Source organism: Cololabis saira, chromosome 3 (assembly GCF_033807715.1).
Source record: "Cololabis saira isolate AMF1-May2022 chromosome 3, fColSai1.1, whole genome shotgun sequence".
NCBI lineage: Eukaryota > Metazoa > Chordata > Actinopteri > Beloniformes > Belonidae > Cololabis > Cololabis saira.
In genome coordinates, this window is record NC_084589.1 from 38,597,036 (window position 1) to 38,619,282 (window position 22,247).

Sequence of the window (22,247 nt, forward strand, 5' to 3'; positions counted from 1 at the left end):
GAGTGTGTGTGTATATTTTAAATGTACTACTGCTAACACAGGAGTTTCCCCATTGAGGGAATAATAAAGGATTATCTTATTTTATCTTATCTTAAAATAATAAAAGGCTTGCAATATTTCAGTTGATTTTTAATGAATCCAGAATGTATGACATTTTTGTTTTTTTTTAATTGCATTTCAGAAAATAAACAACTTTATGACAATATTCTAATCTTCTGAGACAGTCCTGTATAACTAAACGAAATAAAAATAACGAAAAGCGCCAGGCAACCGTTGCCCGGAAACACGTAGCGCGGTCACGTGACGCACATAAATAGGCTGGAGCGGAAGCGGACAGGAGCCATTTCAGTCCGGAGTCGCGCGCAGGCGGTTCAGCTCTTACTAGCCGAAACGTCGACGCGGCGGTTGCATTTGGATGAAAACAACACTCCGCCCTCAGCCGACATGGAAGCCGCCGTCAACCCGCCCCGCGACAGGTAACGTCCGCGGGGTTTCTAAAAGCGAAGCCGGGGGCGTCGGGGCGGCTTTTATCGCCCTCTGAATGGACGTATATTTGATCATGTTGCTAGGACACCGTTACCGCTAGCAGCCCCCCCACCCCCGCTTTCATAACAGGATACCGTCCCAATATTGATTACTCAGCAGCTTATGCATATACATTTCAGTTCTTTTTTTGCATTTGGCATTAGTTTTATGTTTTTTTGAGAGGAAAGCCGGCAGGATGAGGGGCGGTGGGTGACAGCTGCAGCCCCGTCCCGCCTGCTGCTCCAGCCGGCTTTCTGTCACCGAGACACCGCGGGCTGGTCAGTGAACCGTCAGCACGACCGGTCGTGATTAACGCCCTGGTTACCCGGGCAGCTTCACCTCACCGGCCCATGGTGGGCAGCCTAGCTGGCTCTTTGTGCTGGGGAGAAAACGCCTCTGTACTGCGGCAAACAACATCCAGAAAACCAGGGAGAAATGATCCCAAATGTGGACCCTGAATAAAGGCATGGCATTTGGGGAGGGTTTTTTTTTTTTTTTTTAAACAAAAGCGCTTGTCTGTTGTGGTGCTGCCACCGTGATCCGGTGTTTACAAACAGCGAGGGCGGGGCGTTCACACCACGCAGGAACAGTTTAGTCCCTGGGCCAGACCAGATCACAAAACTTGCTGATAATTTTGAAAACATCTATGTCTGTAGATGATATTGTGGTATGATAACCCTTCCTGAGTGGCAGATGTGTCATAGTTATCACCTCATGAAGTTACCCACCCCCCTTCAGAAAATTACATTTTAGATGCTGGTGCATATCCTGGTTTAGACTCATGTACATGCTAGCTGTCAATGTTTCACAGTATTGTCTTTGTCCCCTTTAAAGTGATACCATTCATTCAAGCTAAGATGTGTGGGTATATTATAAATTTCCTGAATCCTTATGGTTCTGTGAGTATTCCAGTTTTTGTATTTTGTGTCTCTGTTGTTCCTAGATGACACAGGGCTAAAATATAGTATATCATTTAGGTGAAAATTTTGTAAAAATGTGTGTTGTTTACAGGACTGTCTCAGAAAATTAGAATATTGTGATAAAGTTCTTTATTTTCTGTAATGCAATTTAAAAAAAAAAAAAAAAAAAAAAAACTAAAATGTCATACATTCTGGATTCATTACAAATCAACTGAAATATTACAAGGCTTTTTATCATTTTAATATTGCTGATTATGGCTTACAGCTTAAAGGAGCTGTATGTGAGAGCAATAATAAAACGAATCATAAAATTACCCCGATACGTCAACAGACATTTAAAAATCATGTTCATTTCAAATACTTATGTCACTGACAACAGCACTCAAGCCAGGATATTCCAGTTTAAAAAGAGGAGTTGCAGCCCTCAACTGATGTTTATGTTGTCATTTTTTGTTTTGGCCTGAAGCTCCACCCTCCACCTATCTCCCAATCACCAAGTCAGTATTGTTTCGGCATCCGGGTTGCCAGCTCGGCTCTAATTATCGCAGCCATGGCAGCCCACGTTCCTGCTGCATTCTGCAGCCTACCTGGCAACCTCTGGTCGGGGGGAGGAGGGGGAGGGTACACGCCGCTCAACAATATTTTGAAAGTGACTGCAGAACCAGTTTTGGCCATTTCTTACAGACGGCTCCTTTAAGTAACAATATTTGCTACTATCACCAGATCTGTATCCACTTATGAACAAAAATAGTTGCAACAACAAAACCACAAGGTTTTACATAGGAACCATCCCAACACCCATTCAACTGCAGCTTTTCAACAATAGCTAATAGTTGCAGCTCTTTTAATCAGCAGTTGCACTCCATATTACTATTCAATTTATAATACATTTACAATTTGCAACATAATCACAATGTATACCTAGGACCGGTCATAACTTCCTTCTGAACCACAGCCTGCTTCAGTCTCCTTATAAAATTTGACGCCTTGATTATTGCAACTAGACATGGGGGGAGATGGTTTCAGTGTGTGACTGCTCTATACATTACTGTTTTTTTTCAATGCATTGGTTCTGGGCATAGGCAGAGAAAAGTGATTAGCTAGGGCCAGTCTGGTATCATAGCTGTGTCTATTATTTGTTGGAAGCAGCAGCATAAGCAAGAAGCCAGGTTTGCATAATTGCGTGGTTTAGACTCATGTACAGGATGGCTATCAATGATTCACAATATTGTCTTTGCTTAAAAGGTCCCCTTTAAAATGATACCATTCATTCAAGCTAATATGTGTGGGTGTATTATACATTTCCTGAATCCTTATGGTCCTGTGAGTATTCCAGGTTTTGTATTTTGTGTCTCTGTTGTTCCTAGATGACACAGGGCTAAAAAATAGTATATCATTTAGGCGAATTGTGTAAAAATGTGTGTTGTTTACAGGACTGTCTTAGAAAATGAGAATATTGTGATAAAGTTCTTTATTTTCTGTAATGCAATTTAAAAAAAAAAAAAAAAAAAAAAAAAAAAAAAACTAAAATGTCATACATTCTGGATTCATTACAAATCAACTGAAATATTACAAGGCTTTTTATTATTTTAATATTGCTGATTATGGTTTACAGTTTAAGATTAAGATTCCCAGAATATTCAATTTTTTTGAGATAGGATATTTGAGTTTTCTTAAGCTGTAAGCCATGATCAGCAATATTAAAATAATAAAAGGCTTGCAATATTTCAGTTGATTTGTAATGAATCCAGAATGTATGACATTTTTGCATTACAGAAAATAAAGGACTTTATCACAATATTCTAATTTTCTGAGACAGTCCTGTATAGTTTAAAGAGCTGCAGTGACCTCTATGTTGGTCAGAATAGATTCACATCTTAGCTTGAATGAATGCTTAAAAGGTCCCCTTTAAAATGATACCAAAGACAATATTGTGAAACATTGACAGCTATCCTGTACATGAGTCTAAACCAGGATATGCGCCAGCATCTAAAATGTAATTTTCTGAAGGGGGTGGTAACTTCATGAGCTGATAACTATGATCCAGCTGCCACTCAGGAAGGGTTATCATACCAAAATATCATCTACAGACATGGATATTTTCAGTATGTTTTGTCACCTCGAGTGGTACTGACAAGTGAAATTTTGGGCTCTGGCCCATGGACTAATTACTGCACGACTATTTTTAGTTAATACGTTAAAGTCCAAAGCAGCACAGTTGCATTATTTAAAATGATTGATATCAAACTGAAAGATATTAACAATGTGTCATGATTTTTAGACACTCACACTGTCTCAGCCTTGAGAAATCACTATTATGTTTATAATATTTATGCACGGCCATGTATTTTGAGCATATTTGATATATTCCATCACTACATATTGAATTAGTTAGTTTTTAAAGTAAGTTTTGTATACCTTTAAACCAGAATTACCATTTTACAGTTTGTGAAGTTATTCACTAAGTATTTGTACATTTTTTGTGTCAGTAAATGTTTACCCAATAAAAGTTTTCCTTAATAAAGTCATAGATTTTTAGTTTACAATGTCCTCCTGTAATAATTACTACTGTAGTGTTTTCTTTTTATCACACATTAATAAAGGAGATCATCCTCTTTTATTAATGTCATATCACCTCCTCTGTTAATATGTAAGAAAACAAAACAGTAGTCATAGATTAATAACGTCTTAACTTCACCATAAGTCCATATTTAAAACAACAACAACAACAAATTAAATTACATGTTAAGTTTCTGATGGATGTAGGAAATCAGGTCACAGGCTTCGCCACAGTTTGTGTATCAGTGGCTGGAATAAAGTGAGTATATATAAATATAAGATAAAGTGATAATATCTTTCCTCTGAAAGATATTAACAATATATCACGATTTTACACACTCACTGACTGTCTCAGCCTTGAGAAATTACTATTATGCTCATAATATTTATGTACGGCCCTGCATTTTAAGCATATTTTATATATTTCATGACTACATATTGAATTGGTTAGTTTTTAAAGTCAGTTTTGCATCAGTCTAGCTGACCCTCAAACCGGCATTACGATTCTACAGTTTGTGAAGTTATTCACTAAGTATTTGTATATTTTTTGTCAGTAAATGTTTACCTAATATAGGTTTTTCTTTATAAAGTCATTGATTTTTTTGTTTACAATGTCCTCCTGAAATAATTACTGCTGTGTTGTTTTCTTTTTATCACACATTAATAAAGGAGATGATCTATCATCTCCTTTTATTAATTTGTAAGAAAACAAAACAGTAGTCATAGATCTTAACTTCATAATAAGTCCATTTAAAAAAGACAGAAAAAACGACAACAAATGGAATTACATGTTGTTAAGTTTCTGATTGATGTAGGAAATCAGGTCACAGGCTTGGCCACAGTCTGTGTCAGTGGCAGGGATAAAGTGTGTGTGTATATATAAATATAATATAAGATAAAGTGTTAATATATTTCTTCTGAAAGATATTAACAATATATCATGATTTCAGACACTCACTGTCTCAGCCTTGAGAAATTATTGTTATGCTCATAATATTTATGCATTGCCCTGCATTTTGAGCATATTTGATATATTTCATCCTTACACACTGAATTGGTTAATTTTTAAAGTAAGTTTTGCATCAGTTTTGCAGACCCTCAAACCAGTATTGCGATTCTACTGTTTGTGAAGTTATTCACTAAGTATTTGTATATTTTTTGTGTCAGTAAATGTTTTCCTAATAAAGGTTTCTCTTAATAGTCATAGATTTTTAGTTTACAATGTCCTCCTGTAATAATTACTACTGTATTGTTTTCTTTTTATCACATGATCTTTTATTAATGTGATATCATCTCCTTTATTAATGTGTAAGAAAACAAAACAGTAGTCATACAGTAGATCTTAACTTCACCATAAGTCCATTTAAAAAAGATACAAACAAAACAACAACAAAGGAAATGACGTATTACATGTTAAGTTTGTGATTGATGTAGGAAATCAGGTCACAGGCTTGGCCACAGTTTGTGTGTCAGTGGGGCAGGTGTGTGCTCTGAATTGTGCACTGAGGTCTATGATCTCCTTAATCTGGTTTGTGCTCAGGGGAATGAGAATGGCATGATGTTGGCTTTCTGTTAACAGCGTGGTACGAGTGACTTCTGACGACAGATTTGTTGTGGTGTTTGCAGTATTTGGTCCACCTGGACCGCAGCCAGATTAGAAGATGATGTAGCTGTAGAACTGAGAGCAGCTAGACGACAGACCACAGGCCATCAATCAGTAAATCAGGGAACGCTAGCTTTATAAGTAAACATTGGCATTGCAAATCATGAAAATATTTACTTATATTCTTAAGTCTACAAGAATATATAAATAAAAAATGTAATGAAAATAAAAGAAGTTGATACGGACGAACAAACTGTCATCATTTAAATCTATTGCTGTGGGCAGGAAGGATCTGTTGAACCAGTCTTTTACATTTTTTTCCCTTTGTGTTACATCAATTACTTACTACCAAACTACACACCACGAAGAACTGGATTTTTAAGTTAATATTAAATTTGTCAAAACAGCCTGGAAAGCATATGGCTTTCTTTTTCTGAAGAGCGGTTTTGGAGTTTTTTTCCTCCTCTTTTGTTAAATGATTCAAAAGTCGGGAGTATCTTTTGACATTTAAAAAAAATATTTAAATTTTTTTTTCTTTTTCTTGTTTCTGTACTGCTGGTTATCATTTTCTGTGCCATATCTTAGCTGATGGAGATCCATTCCTTCTGTATTAGTTAATTTTCTGCTTGTCCACCTGCTCTTTGGTGATGGATAACATGTTTTCAATGGAGTTTAGAGCTGAAGAGTTTTCTCGCTGTGGATTCATAATTTCAGCACCATAATTACTCAACCACTTCACCACAGTAATACAAGGAGAATTGGTCCTCCATCAGTTCTTATACCACGACCCAGCAATTTGTAGAGCTTTTGAAGAAAATTGGTTGACACTGTAAGTGTGTTTTTGTATAAATCTGATGTATTTTCCAATGAAAACCCTCAAAACTAATACATGTTTATAAATTGGTTTCCACTTTTCCACAGAAATACAGTTTTCAGAAACTAAAAATTTAATCAAAACCAAACATTTTGGCCACAACTACATATTTTTGAACAACTAACATTGACTCATGAGTCTTATCTCACATTCATATTATATAAGAGCCTGATAGTTTATGTGAGGGTGAGGGCCCGTACAGCAACAGGGTTCATGGTTACCATGATGGTGCTAAAAGTAGCAGCCTGTTGATAAGGTCCTAGTTTCCTCCATGAGTTGTTTGAGTGGGTGAGCAGTTTCACCGGCCATGTGGGTTATGTATGAAGTTTGCATAAGCTCAGACCTTTTCATTAGGTTTACAGGCAATGTTTTTAACGTTATCATCTAGAAAAAAAGAATTTAGAGCTGCACAATCGTTCCTGTTGTCTATCCTGTGGGCTTTACTCTGTCCTGACATCAGCTCTCTGCTTGGGTTTCCAGCGGCGCAATGGACCAACACACCAGCTCGGGAAAACGCATCCGGAAGCCCTCCCTGCTGTACGAGGACTTTGAAAGCCCCTCGCTTCCACACACAATGCCCCAAGCACCCCCCGCCACCCCACAGCCCCCGGTGAAGGATCCCAGCCGGCTGGGCCGCATGACCAACCAGCTGCAGTTCCTCCAGAAAACCCTCATGAAGTGTCTGTGGAGGCACCACTTCGCCTGGCCTTTCCACGAGCCTGTGGACGCCAGCAGACTCAACCTGCCGGTGGGTTGGACGCCACATTCTGACACATTTGTTTTGATTTCAATGTACGGTAGTTCCTGCACTAAAATGAGTGTATTTCAGTGTTTTTTCTTATCTTTCTGACTTTCACTGTTGTGATGGGTGGAGAGAAAGCTTCATACTTGAGCAAGGAATCCAATGGATTGCTGTGTTTGTAGATGTAAAGATGAATATTGAAACTACAAATGGTGACATTCCATATTTTTCAGGATTATCATAAAATTATCAAACAGCCTATGGACATGGGGACCATAAAGAAGCGCTTGGAAAATAACTTTTACCGCAGTGCAAGCGAGTGCATCCAGGACTTCAACACAATGTTCACCAACTGCTACATCTACAACAAGGTAGGTCCTTGATTTGCTGGTTTTCTAATGTCATTCTTCTTTTAATTCAGGGGCACATTGAATATCGTGTGGCCCTTGCTCTGAGAGGCTTATCTAAAATCCTGGGAAAGGATATGTTGGAAAAAATAGATAAATTGAGTTAAAACTGCAAAAAGTTTGTAAAGTTTTCATGATACCAAAGTATGAGTGAAACATGTACAAATGGAAGATTTCTAATTGACCTAATGATGCTGTCAGTAGTAGTTTTGGTGTTGATATGAGCACATTTGGTCTTTTTGCCACAATGGGAGCATCTAAATTATTTCTATGTAACAGCAGAACGAGGGCTGACCTGTGTTCTCTAAGGAGCGAAAATCTGAAGTCAGCAAGGAAGCGAACAAGCCCACAGCCACCATGTTGCCTCTGAAAAACTGGTGCAGATCCCTCTCCCAATTATTTTTGATAAATTATAGTGTCACTGGAGCAAACCGCTCCGGAGATGCAAACACCACAAATCTCTCCTGTGGCCTTGCTAACAGCTCCGCCTTTTACTGGGTTTACTGGGTTTTAACAGTGGGATTTGGCTCAGGGTGTTTTAAGTTGTCTTTTCTTGGAAGAAGAGAGGTTTATTTGTTCTGTTTTCAACCATTTTTAATTCTCCTGTGAATAACAAAACATATGTGTATTTGGTATATTTGCATCATGAAAACTAAATTTATCAGATTGGTGTTACAAAGCTGAGACATGTTGTTTTGACACGTTGAAATAAAAATGTAGCAAAACAAAAAACGTTTATATTAAACATCTTTATGCTGAAAACAGTATGAGTTATCGATATTTATTTATTTTGAATCCCTCTTGGTCAGCCTACAGATGACATCGTGCTCATGGCCCAGTCCTTGGAGAAAATCTTTCTTCAGAAAGTGGCCCAGATGCCCGAAGAGGAAGTTGAGCTTCCTCCTCCAGCTCCTCGCAACAAAAACAGCCGAGGGAGAGGTCGCAAGTCCAGCAGTAAGTCTGGAAAATATGTCTTGTTGAGTTTAAAGGAAATATACTATGTCCTCCTTTTTTTTCTTCTTTTCCAAAGGTTTATATAAGTTCTTAACATTGCAGTGAAATTCCTGTGACAGGTTTTTGGTTATATCACAGGAATACATTTAAATCGCATCTCAGCATCTGTCAGCATAGCAGCTTGTTTTACGGGGTGACGTCGGTGTCTCAACCCCACCCGTCTCCCTCCTCTGTGGGATATATTTCTCTTGAGCCCTGTGGTACAGCGTGATGTAAGATCGGGTGGAGACAAGGATGGGAAAACTGGATGAATCTAATGTGATCCGGGCCTGGGATAATGCAGAACCTTGAAAATCTGAACACTTAACTGAATTACATGTTTTCAGACTGAGGAAGCCGTAAATGAAGGGACTCAATATCAGTGAACGGCTCTATTTTCAAACATAAGGCGTCCCGGGTTATAAGGCGCATGATAAAACATATAAATCGAAACAAAACAGTCTGGTAAGTCGAATTTAATTCACAATAACTCAGAATGTTGTTCAGTAAAATAGAAAAATACACTCATATTTTTACTCACATTCCACGAATCCACCAATAAAAGTGGACGAGGTAAGCTTCGTACTACGTCCTGCTCTCTGATTGGTTCATCGTTGCCAGCGATAGCGGATACCTGAAGTTAGTCTGAGGTTGGAACAACGTTGTATTCCAACATTTGATTATAAATGGATTATGATACAGATTTGAAAATTGGGTTTACTTTTTACGTAAGTTGGCTTGACGTCTAATTACGTCTAATTTAAAATGACTACAGTGTCCTTTCTAACTTTGTTTAGTTTTTTTGGAAATTGCATTGCATTTTTAATAAGGGATTGTGTGCAAGGATGTTTTAAGCCTGTTAACTGTGTTTGCGCTCACTGAAACTGGCTTTAAACTCAGTGGCAGGACTTTCAACTGATGATGGCTGAAGTGATGGGCAGTCCATTTCCTTTTTCAGTCACGTCTTCATCTTTTTAAAGTTTAAACTGTCAACGTTGTCAGTGCAGTCTTTTAGAGCTCCCCATTAATATTAAACTCACCCTGCTTGCTCCTTGTTTTTATGACTGCTGTGTTTATCACCACCGTCTGAAAGGTGGTATCACTCGCCCACTTTTAACCCGTGTGTTCGACACCTCACCGTCTTCCTGCATCTGTAAAACCCCTGGAACTGGTGTGAGTTCATGTTTAAATCTCCTGTAGTAACCCGTACGTTGAGGTTGCTGTGACAGCGCCACCAGTTGCTTGTGGATGTAACTATTTCTGCGTTTGAAAGTCTAGACCCAGCGTAGAGAACTAACTAACTTGTTCCAGACCTACTCAAATGGAAAAATCCTGTTTCCCTATTTGTGTCATTGCTGTATTTTTGAGAGTGATTTTCTCTTTCTAAAGTTGTGCGTAAACCCTTTTCCCCCCAGCATCCCGAGCTCAGCAGGTGCCTGCCGTTTCCCAGTCGGCCTACTCCCCCTCTTCCTCAGACACCGGTGACTCCATGCCGGCCAGCTCTCCGCAGACCGTTCTGACCAAAAGCCTGCCTCCAGCCAACATCATGGGCCTCCCCCCCACACAGCCCACGACCAAGGTATGTACAAAAAGAATGTACCAATGAGAGCCATAGCACATGATGACACTGCAGATAACACTGGTTGTCTGTTGCTGCACAGATAAGACATGAATGATTGCATTTTACTAGGGCTGGGGATCGATTCAAATGTCAAGAATCGATTTGATTTGGATTAGCATTATTAAAAATGTTTTTTTTGAGCTGTGTCCCTGGCTTTTAGTGACCCTTCTTGAAGCATTTTCTCGAAAGAAAAGTTCATTAAGTCCAAGAAAAAAAGAAAAGTTTACGCACATTTTTCAGCTTTTCAGGAGTTTTAAAAACCAGCGATTTTTTTTTTAACGCTGCAGCTAATCTTCAACGCCATGTTCATTGTTTGATAGCCTCTCCCCACGCCCATGTGTGAATTAAATGACTACTGGGATTTAAGTTCACTGGGTGAAAATGTAATGAAGAGAAAAAAATAGATCTTTAGACATACGAATCGATTTATAGGAAATAATATGAGAAACGATTTAGAATCAGAGAATCAATTAGTTTTTTTTCTTTTTTTCTCTCTACAACACACACCTACATTTTACCACATTCAAGGGATTTCTTAGACAAAAGAAACCTTTAGGGTGTCTTTGAGGTTTTCAGGGAAGATTTCTGTGCCTCTTCCCCAGGGAAGCTAAAGTGGATTAACTGTGTTGCTTTGAAAAAGAAGGTGTTAATAAGCCATAATACTGAGATTGGAGTGATTTCCTTTTCTGCAGAAGAAAGGTGTAAAACGTAAAGCAGACACCACCACCCCCTCCACCATGGGCTTTTCTGTGGGCATGTCGGGACCAACGCACATGGTGGGCCTGGGAAAAGGAGGACACGGGGGCCAAGTCCGCGACACCTCTATGCACGGCATCTCCCCCATGGGTGGCATCAGCCTGGAGACGCCCCCCGGCATGGGCCTGGTCAGGAGTCCCGGGGGTCCCGTCCTCCTGCAGCCCATGATGGCCGGTACCGGACGCAGGGTGGGCAGCGGGCGCCCCATCAAACCCCCCAAGAAAGACTTGCCCGATACTGTCCAGTCCCAGAGCTCCAGGAAGGGCAAGCTGAGTCCACAGCTGAGGTACTGCAGCGGCCTGCTGAAGGACATGCTGTCCAAGAAACACGCCGCCTACGCCTGGCCCTTCTACACGCCTGTAGACGCAGCGGCGCTGGGACTCCACGACTATCACGACATCATCAAGTGTCCGATGGACCTCAGCACCATCAAGGTAACGGTTGATCCTGGAACATAGACACTTGAAATGAAATCCTTTCACTACGGGTGCAGTGACACTCAAAACAGGCTTTTCAGTAAGATTTCAATTTGGTCATCCATCCATTTTCTTACGCTTACGGGTCGCGGCGGCAGCAGTCTTAGCAGAGATGCCCAGACTTCCTTCACCCCAGACACTTCCTCCAGCTACCAATTTTTGCTAATTTATTTGGTTGCCGTCTTCCGTTCAGCTTTTGAAGAAAAGGTTACAATCTTTTTATTATTTATTTATTAACATACAGTGCAAACAGCGACAAAAGACGACATCGTGTGTGTGTGTGTGTGTGTGTGTGTGTGTGTGTGTGTGTGTGTGTGTGTGTGTGTGTGTGTGTGTGTGTGTGTGTGTGTGTGTGTGTGTGTGTGTGTGTGTGTGTGTGTGTGTGTGTGTGTGTGTGTGTGTGTGTGTGTGTGTGTGTGTGTGTGTGTGTGTGTGTGTGTGTGTGTGTGTGTGTGTGTGTGTGTGCGAAAATAAGATGATGAAAGTAGATACATGAATTAAGAATATTCGAGAATAAATAAGTAAACAAATAAATAATTATCATATAGAGTGGTGTTGCACGATATAATATAAATATAGCATAATAATATAGTTATATCCTAATATAACATAATAATTTTAATAATATTATAACATATAACAAAATGATATCACCATACTATAATATATAACAATATGATAATAAAAAAGGTTACAATCTTTAACTTTTGATCCCAAAGCCACTATTTCTCAGCTGCAGCCGTCTACACTGTTAGTATCCAGATGATACAGCTCTCTCATCGTCATGTTAAGCCCGCCCTGAAACTCTCAACTAGGATCGGCAGATTTGATTGGCTCCCCAAGACTTTTGAGCATATTTAAGGAGCTCCAACATACTGTAGCTAGACGAATCTGCAAAGCAACATAATATTTGCTAGAGATACGTCTGGACTTCTCGACCAAGTGTCTATGTTACAATAAAATATTTCTCAGACAGACAAAAAGCTTTTTACAAGCAGAAGAAGACAGATTTGAATGATAAAAAGCTTTATTGTGGTTATTCATGCGAACAATTAAATTACCTAAGCTGATGTCAGTTTATTAGGGGATCTCTAAATCCATTCCAAGATGTTTTATAGAGGCATCAGGGAGATTGTGGACACGTGTCCCAGATGACCTTCGAATACGTCCTGAGTGATCGGGTCTGAATCCTTCCAGGAATGTGTTGAGGCCTTGCATCACTGCTGGCTGAATGTGTAAAAAAGACAACAAAATAGCTCTGCGACCCTCCTCCTACGAGTAACACCTACAGCAACACCAGCCAGGCTGAAACCAATGCTAAAATTGAGAAAGCTTTGCTTTTTTTTATGAAATATTGATGATGAAAAGTAAAAAATACATAAAACATGAATGAACGGGGCTGAGAGTACACAAGAAAAACAAGAGAAAAAAATACAGATAAAAAGTACTACTAAAAGAAATAAATGAAAAACAGAGTTTAAAATGAAACTGTAATGAATAGTAACTAGACCAAATTAAACATTTTTAATAAGAACCTAAAAAACAACAAAAAAGCTCAGTTACGGGAAAAAATGAAGCAAAATCCAGAACCATGTGAATTCAGTTGAAATCAAACAATACGTTTTAAACGCAGTAAAATGTCAAACTAAAGCCTTAAAAGCTCTTTTAAAACCATGTTAATAGCTAAATTTAAAAAGGAACAAAAGGGGGTCTCATGTTTCTTTAAGAAACGTCCAGATCTCAGCTGTCTGCTAGTTCTCAGGTCGATTATTTCATTGACGTGGACTGCAGCAGTAACAACCCCCCGTCATTTTTCAAGCCCCCATCCTGGAAATGATTTAAAAACTGCTGCCAAAAGACCCGAAGGTCCGAGAACGTTCATACAGTCAAAACAACTCGGATAAAAGAGCAGGATAGAGACCATGGGGGCATTTCACAAACTAACAGGGTTATTAAAGTTGGTTCTGAAGAAGATGGGCAGCCGGAGCAGAGTCTTTAAGAATGGTTTGATATGCGTGCGCTGCGTTCTGGTTTCAGTCAGCACTCGTGCAAGATGGTTCCTGCTCATGTGATGGACTAATGGTTTGAAACCCTTTATCAGAGGAAGATGGACTGTCGGGAGTACCGGGATGCGCAGCAGTTTGCCAGCGACGTCAGACTGATGTTCTCCAACTGCTACAAGTACAATCCACCTGATCACGACGTGGTTGGGATGGCACGCAAACTTCAGGTGAGTTCAGCGTCACCAGATGATGAAATCCTCCGTCTCGATGTTTCTCTTTTCCTCTTTAACGTCTTCTTTTGTGGCGCAGGATGTGTTTGAGTTCCGTTTCGCCAAGATGCCGGATGAGCCGCAGATGGAGCACACAGCCATGTCCATGAGTGTTCATCCAACATCCTCCTCCTCCTCCTCGTCCTCCTCCTCCTCCTCTTCCTCCTCCACATCGGAGAGCGAGCCCAGCAGCGAGAGCGAGGATAGCGAGAGCAGCCCGAGCTCAGACAGCGAGGAGGAGCGAGCCCATCGCCTGGCCGAGCTACAGGACCAGGTGTGTACGCAGGTAAGTACTCCGCTGCCCCCCACACACTCAGTATGGAGGAAATGCATTGACGTCACTTCCCCCCTTACTCACACTGAGTGGCAAAACGTCAGCAAAAATGGCTGCAACTAGTAGGGGAAACTGTGGAGAAGACGGGATAACAGCCGATTATGGGCTTAAATTAAAGGCAGTTGGACTTGACAGTGACCCGTACAGTTACCCCAAGAACCAGTGGTCCATGGACATTAATATTTGGCCACGATTCCAGTTTCCTGATATTTATATGTACTTAATTTCCACACTGGGGAAATACACGAAGCAAAGCTTGAAGGCATACAAAAGTCTTGACGCTTGGTCCGACTTCAAGGCAGGATTTGTTGTAGAAATTAAAGTGATGAGGACACCGAACTTTATGATTTGACCGTTTAACGTTAGCTATCCAAAAATCCAACATTACCTGATACAAAATGGGAACCGCAAATCCACGTTTCGGTGCCTGGAATCCAGGTGTTTCTGTGAATTGTAGCGATCCATTTTTCTCTCTTAAGCTTATTTTTTGGCAGTCTGTAAAACGATAACTCTGATGTCTTGCTAAATCTATGAGTACAGTCAATCCCACAACAGCTCTTTCCCAGTTTAGATGTTTTGGAGTTGCTCAAACTGAAAGTTTACGCTGCCACTCAGTCTTTCTGCCACTCAGTGGGCGTAACTCGCTGTGAAGTCGCATCTGTGACGTCATGCACATTCCCTCCATAAATACCCCACTCAGTGTCTGCCACAGGGGTAACTTGTGCGTACATCTCTTCACAGCTCCGAGCCGTGCACGAGCAGCTGGCTGCCCTCTCCCAAGGTCCCATCGTCAAGCCCAAGAAGAAGAAAGAAAAGAAGGAGAAAAAGGAGAAAAAGAAAAAGAAGAAGCTTGAGAAGCGAAGTCGGGGTAACAGGAGCAGAGCCGGCTCGGAGGAATGGAAGATGCCGGGCAAGATGATGAAGAGCAAGTCCGGCAAAACGGGCGGCTCAGAGGCCAAGAAAGGGCAGGGCAAGAAGAGCAACAAAAACAGCAAGTGAGTTGGAAAAACGCAGGGCTTAAAGTATTCCGGCACCGTGCCGGATCTCCGGCGTATGGAGTTATTTGGGGTTTTTTTTCTCAGCGTGCAGAGTTTGACTGCTTTTTTTTTTTTTTTGTTTTTTAAAGAATGAAAATATGAGTTACTAACGGTTTACATTTAAATATGTGTTGTTAGGCTACCAATGGAATGAGAGGAAAGACGCTCTCATGCGCAACCAAACTAAGGCCCCGTTTACACGGGGCAAAAACGGAGGCGTTTTCATGCGTTTTGGCCGTTCGTTTACACGTAAACGCAGCTCAAAGCCCCCAAAAACGATAATTTCTGAAAACTCCGGCCAAAGTGGAGATTTTCAAAAACTCCGTTTTCACGTTTGCGTCTAAACGGAGGAAAACGGAGGAAAACTGAGATTTAAGCTTCAGAACGTCACATTATGCACCAGAAACTCACCAGCGTCATGTGCGCGACCTGTGTTTACAATTAGTTTGGCCACCGTCAATATTTTCTTGTATTTTACCTGTTTTATATTCTAAAGTCACACTTAAAAGTAACTCCCCCCCCCCGTCCAGCCTCCTGCTCATTCAAGCCTGTGAGCGCGTCAGCCAGCAGCATGAAGCCTGAATTATGGTTCCACGTTAAATCGACGGCGTAGGGTACGCGGCGACGCGCATCGTACGTGCGCGTCGCCGCGTACCCTACGCCGTAGGCTCTGCGTTGGTGTAACGCGGAACCATAAATCAGCCTTAACTGGAAGTTACACACGTGTCATTTGTTGATGTTTTTCCAGGATTCTGATTGGCTGGCATGACGTTAACAGCGTTTTCATGCGGGTCCGTGTAAACAAGGATTTTTTTGAAAACGTAGAGGGGAAAATATCCGTTTTTGTAAATACCCGGCTACGTGTAAACGGGGCCTAACACTAGCCAATCAGAAGTAGAGATGGGGTGGATCTTACTACTTACTATCTTACTACCTACCTACTTACTGAATTAAATGGTTGCTAATCCAATTAATTAGTCTGCCTGAGTTTCACCTGCCCTTATAACATTATGACCTTTAATTTGAAATATTCATAATTTAGATTGTAGATCCTCTTATACCCCATCAAACACTATGACAACTAGCAAAACTTTATCAAAAGCATCCATAGTGAAAAGGAAAATAATATTCAAATTATGTCATTTTTGTTGCTTGCCAAATTGCAGAGCTCATGTGCCCTCGCTCCCTGAAAAAAATTTCAGGCTCAGGATTTTTTATTACTTTAACCCCTTAAAATGGCAGCAACGTTTCCTCAGAGATCAGTGACATCTCCACCCGTCTAGAACACAGAGCAGGTGATGACGGCTGTCCGTTTTAATTTCCAGAAACGTGAAGAAGCCCTTCTACAACCCGCTGACCCCGTCCATGCTTCCCCACTACGACTCGGAGGAGGAGGAGGAGATCGTGCCCATGACCTACGACGAGAAGCGGCAGCTCAGCCTGGACATCAACAAGCTGCCGGGCGAGAAGCTGGGCCGCGTGGTCCACATCATCCAGTCCAGGGAGCCGTCGCTGCGGGACACCAACCCCGAGGAGATCGAGATCGACTTCGAGACGCTGAAGCCGTCCACTCTGAAGGAGCTGGAGCGCTACGTCATGACCTGCCTGAGAAAGAAGCCACGTAAGCCTCCGGGGGGGCGGGTGTTTCTGACCCTGCTGCCATTTCTGTTGCGATTACCTGTCAGTAGGTTGTTCTGCAGTCATGAGTGTTTTTGTGAGGATAGTTTATCAGTACGAGCTTGTGGAGGGAACACAATTACAGGACTGTCTCAGAAAATTAGAATATTGTGATAAATTCCTTTATTTTCTGTAATGCAAAAATGTCATACATTCTGGATTCATTACAAATCAACTGAAATATTGCAAGCCTTTTATTATTTTAATATTGCTGATCATGGCTTACAGCTTAAGAAAACTCAAATATCCTATCTAAAAAATTATAATATTCTGGGAATCTTAATCTTAAGACCATGATCGGCAATATTAAAATAATAAAAGGCTTGCAATATTTCAGTTGATTTGTAATGAATCCAGAATGTATGACATTTTTGTTTTTTTAATTGCATTACAGAAAATAAATGACTTTATCACAATATTCAAATTTTCTGAGACAGTCCTGTATATTAAACCTGTTTCTGAGACGATTGATGGATAGTGTTGTTTCTATCAGCCTGTTTCAATTTTAGTTTTAGTCTAGTCTTTTGGTCAAGCTATCATTTTAATTTGTATTAGTTTTAGTCATGTTCATTCTCATTTTAGTCGTGTTAAGTTTCAGTTGACTAAAATTCTGAGCATTTCAGTCTTATTTTAGTCAGAATTGTCCAGGACCATTTTAGTCTAGTTTTAGTCAAAGATTGTATTTAGCCAAACCCATTTTACAATTCAAACCAGCTTATCTTATTATTATATTATTGTTACCTTATAGACTCAAGAATACATTCATTCCAGATACAGAAGACTCTAATTTGAGTTTACAACATATTTATTTTTCCGCATTTCTCCTCGTCTTTTTCTTTTTCGACGATATATTGGGTTTTCTTCTCCACGTCTCTATAGGAAAGTGTATCCAAAGATGGTTCTTCTTCTTCTCCAGCCCCAGAGCAGATCCCCGCCTTTCTCTATGTAACTTTATGTACCGTATGGATCTTTGGTAGAACATTTCGTCTCGTTTTGGTCAACGAAAATGAAGATGTGTTTTTATTTTTTAATCTACATTTCAGTCTTGTTTTTATTCCTCTATGATATTGCATTATATATTTAATTATTATCGTCACATGACCAGCGTTTTCGTTGCGTCTCGTATCATTTTCCTCAGGTGATAAAGGTTCGTTGACAATGATATTTAGTCATACATTTTGTTGACGAAAGCCACTTTAGTTTTGGACAAAAGTTTAAAACAGAGCTCATACATGCCATTCCATAAACAACACCACTGCTATGATCTTATATGAATGAAACAGCGTTAACTGTCTGAATACAGGCGCGTAAATGTAGGTTTTAAATGAGGTAATTCATGTGTTTGTGTAATAGGAACCATCTCTCGTCTCTGTGAGACCAGCTGCTGCAGTTTAGCTGCTGTAAGAAAACACTCCTGGATCCGTCCTGAAAGCAAATACATTGATTCAGAAAAGTGGTTACTAGAGAGTGATATTGCTCTGTAGTTCGGCCTCTACAAAGAGCCATGCAGGGGAACAGGAATGGCTGTTTTGAGCTTCGGTGGTCCTCATTACAACCGATATACCAAACACTTCAGCCAGGTTGCCCCCAGTAGAAGTGTTCGACACCACCGAGTTCCTTTCTGATCCGATATTGAGTAAAACTCAGGCTGGTATCGGTGATACCGTGCCCAGTAAATCTAAAAAAAATGTGTATTTTAGATAGCTTAAGTCACAGTCCCTTATTTAGCCATTTATTTTAAACTCAGAAGCATACTGAGGTAGCAGCCTCATTCACAATACAGCCGAGCTTTTACAACAACAGAAAAACCAGTGTTTGAATAAAGGTGTTTCCATCACTAAAAAAGATCCTAAGAAAAAAAAAAAATGAAAACCATTAAAATAAAACAAAAATAACTGCTATAAAAATGACTGAAAAAAATGTGTTCCTACCAGCAGTGTGTCATTTAGACAAACTCTGAATAGTTTAGTTACTTTCCAGCGTATTCCTGTTAACGATGTACATCACCACAAATGACTGAAGTATCAAAAGTATTGATATTTTCATTTGAGAATTTATTTTAGAGCCTACAGATCTGGTATCGGAAGTATCTATTTCAGTATCGATCCCCACATCACTAGCCTCCAGACCTAATGTTTCAAGACTGCTCTCATGCCAAATTACACTTAAACACTGTCATTTATGCCACTGCCGTAATACACAAAGCCACATAAAACATTCCTGTGATGTTTGTCCTCCCAGAAGCGAAGAAGGGCAGTATTGGCATGTCTAAAGAAGAACTGACCCTGGAGAAGAGGAGGGAGCTGGAGCGGAGGCTGCAGGACGTCAGCGGACAGCTCAATTCAGTCAAGAAACCATCAAAACCCAAAGGTGAACAAGCACTTATCCTTCTAAATATCTGTTTTCAGGGCTCCAGATATTTGGTTTGTTTGGAGTAGGGAGGAGAGGATTGTCAGGACGGGCCCACTTTCACCTGAAAACACCATACGCACCTACCTATGACTTTACAGATGTCTGAGTATCTGTATGCAGCCCTTCTGGCTTTGCATAACGGTTTCCTAAATGTTACTCATTACTTGGATATTTTACAAGGCGCTAGGGCTGGGGATCGATTCAAATATCAAGATTCGATTCCGATTCTTAAGATTCAGAATCGATTATCACGATTCGATTCGATCCGATATTGATTTGGGTTAGTGTTAATAAAACTGTTTTTTCAGCTGTTGCATGAATTATATGACTGTCTAGTTATGCAACATATTAATTATTATTATATTGAGATTCAATAGCAAGTATTGGCAGCTAATGATGCTGTAAGGACCAATCAGCTCCCAGAATGCTGATAGAACTGCTTTCAGAAACATCGTGTGGGTCAGAATTATCAAACAGATCCAGGGAGGAAACAGAGGACGAAATAAAAATCACTTTTATTTTTTCCCCATTTATGAGAATTTGGTTTTTAACATTTATGCAAATGTAACCCCAAGACAGTATAATAAAGCAAAGAAATATAGACAATGCATGCAATTATAACTGAAAACTTTAATGTTTTCATACCTTTAAACATATTTAAAGGCAAAAACATGGCACCAGTTATTCTCGTGTCCAACAAAATATTCCTTTTTTGGTTATAAACAAAAAAGTACCAAAAGTTGTAATGTAATGATGAAAAAAAAATAAAATTATATATATATTTTTTAAATCGATCTTTAGACATATGAATCGATTTTTAGGAATTAATATGAGAATCGATTTAAAATCGGAGAATCGATTTTTTCAAAACAGGCTTACAAGGCGCATTACAACGTTTACATGTTTACTTTTTCAGTTGTTGTGGTGGAAGGTAGAGATGGACGGGTGAAGACATGTGGAGTCTTAACAGCCTCGGAGCATTTATTCAGAACACTTCTGATACCATTTTTAGTTTACATATATCTTTTTAAAATACCACAATAAACATTTTTTGCTTAATTAACATCAGATAAAGAATAAGTGTTACATATAGAGCAGTTTTAGAGTGGTATTTGTCAGCGCTACGACCGGTCCGACAACGGACAGGGAGACGTATCCAGCGTGATGGAGAGGAGTTAAGAGGAGGTGTGATGTATAGAAGAGTCTATTTAACCTTTGATGCAGCGGGTCTGCAGAACGGCCGACACGTCCACCTTGCAAAGGAATGATTTGTGCTGTCTGCTGACAAAGTCCAGATCTATAAATATTGATGCCTCATCTGCAGCCATGTGCGCTGTTTACGTCCAGATCCCGCCGCTGCTCCGTCGGCATCCTGTCAAGCCTGTGGTAAAACTCTGTACAAGGACAGTCTGATTTGATTGATCTCATTGATTGAGATGTTTGGTTCCCAAGACTTTTGGGTATATTTAATACGCTCCAAAAGATGACAGCTAGGTGCACCTGTAAAGGTTTATAGGTTAGATTTATGTGCAAATCTGCTTTGCTCTGTAACGCTCTCTCTGCCCTGTAACTGCCCTCATGTTGCTCCAGACACGTCTCCAGCAGTAAAGGTTTACTCATGCTCTGCTCTTCCTCTCCAGTGGAGAAGCCCAGCGCCGTGGAGACGCACACCCAGCCGTCGCGCCTCAGCGGCAGCAGCTCCAGCTCGGACTCATCCTCCTCATCCTCCTCTTCCTCCTCCTCAGACACCAGTGATTCAGACTCCAGTTGAGCTCTTTAATAGAAGTCTAAGACGGAAAAACCGGAGTAACTCAGGGACTTGGGCTGGCCCAGGACACATGACACCCTGAAGCATTATCTGGAAAAAAGAAGAAATAAAGTGACTGAGGGATGTGGAAAATGGTCTGTAGAAGAACCTGTAGAACCCAAACACTAAACTGCCTTGGTTTCTCCTTCCTCCCCTTGTAAATACCTGTACAAATGTATGTTTCTTTTATAAAGAAGATTTTTATGGCGATCCCTAAAGAGGGAGGTAGAATAATGAAAGGTGACGCAGGAGGTCCGGCCTTTCTTCAGATCTGCCCCGGCCGGCACTAATGGTTAAAGAACGGAAGAATCCTTGGTTTTCCTCACCCACATTTTCTCAGATAGTACTGGAATTGGAACCAGCAACCTTTTGGTCACAAGCTTTGCTTTTCTGAAACCTAAAACGAACCCCCGGACTCAGCATCGTTGATGGTTATGGTTAGAACATTTGGAGACAACGAACATCGCCGCAGAGATCTGAGATCTTCTCGTGTTCACACTTTTAGCAGCGTTTAGGAAGTTCTGCACGTTATCCTCCGCGTTCGGGTCGGAGTCCGAGTCGGTTCCAGTTTGAGTTCTCGATCACCCGTTCCGTTAACTCGTACTCTTCTGTGTGACAGTAGAATCCATGTTGCAGGTTGTACAGTTGTTTTGAAAACACAGTGGGCCTCTAGTACAGTATAGAAGTTTAACTTACTGTAATTCAGCCGTTAACAAGTAACTGACGTAGTTGCTGCACTTTTCTCCCGAAAAAGCCTGTTTTAAGACGGACTAGTCTTATAAACGTGACGATAACAGAAAGTACTGTTTCCAGTATTTAGAAAGCTCTTGTCATTGAAACAGCGGTGGTGCTGTTCTCATCCTTGCATTAAACGTCAGCATCAGTTTCTGAGCTGCACACATTTCCACATCACTCTCCTAATCGGAGGTGTTGTCACCATTTCTTGAAGACATTTGAAGCACTTGAAACCTTCTGAAAGAAAGCTTTGGTCTGCTGCGAACGCGCCGGAGGAAACGAGTCCTGGCGCTGCGGGTAGGTGAAGCTGTTGGTGAATGTTTGGTAAACATATGGCTGTATATACTTCATCTGTATTTGCTGTTGTACCAATTATTGTATTTCCGTTGTTCAGTTTCATTTTTTCCAAGTCGGACTTGTTTTTTAAACCTATTCTCTCATTCCAGTTGTTTGAGTTAGTTGGTTACTGACAAATTGCTGCCTCTGAGGAAAAACTT

General features: G+C 40.5%; 1 protein-coding gene across 2 annotated transcripts; it reads left to right on the top strand.

Annotated features, from left to right (window-relative positions):
- The first annotated feature begins 357 nt into the window (after positions 1-357).
- brd2b (bromodomain containing 2b) lies at positions 358-21,087 on the top strand. 2 transcript variants are annotated; one of them, XM_061717466.1, is made up of 12 exons: positions 358-476; positions 6,962-7,229; positions 7,457-7,594; positions 8,440-8,584; positions 10,039-10,202; positions 10,937-11,434; positions 13,578-13,706; positions 13,789-14,034; positions 14,824-15,077; positions 16,445-16,740; positions 19,038-19,166; positions 20,849-21,087. In XM_061717466.1, the coding sequence occupies exons 1-12, from the start codon at positions 445-447 to the stop codon at positions 20,977-20,979; spliced, it is 2,430 nt and encodes an 809-aa protein (XP_061573450.1). In that variant the 5' UTR covers positions 358-444; the 3' UTR covers positions 20,980-21,087. The 2 variants fall into 2 exon arrangements, with proteins under 2 accessions (XP_061573450.1, XP_061573451.1); XM_061717467.1 differs by having other exon boundaries at positions 13,789-14,022.
- Positions 21,088-22,247: the final 1,160 nt, after the last annotated feature.

Excerpts from the sequence above, each read along its gene's own strand:
- brd2b (XM_061717466.1), top strand. The coding sequence starts at position 445 with ATGGAAGCCGCCGTCAACCCGCCCCGCGACAG. Across the intron at positions 477-6,961 it reads GTCAACCCGCCCCGCGACAG|CGGCGCAATGGACCAACACA; the intron begins GTAACGTCCGCG and ends TTGGGTTTCCAG. Across the intron at positions 16,741-19,037 it reads CTGCCTGAGAAAGAAGCCAC|AAGCGAAGAAGGGCAGTATT; the intron begins GTAAGCCTCCGG and ends TTGTCCTCCCAG.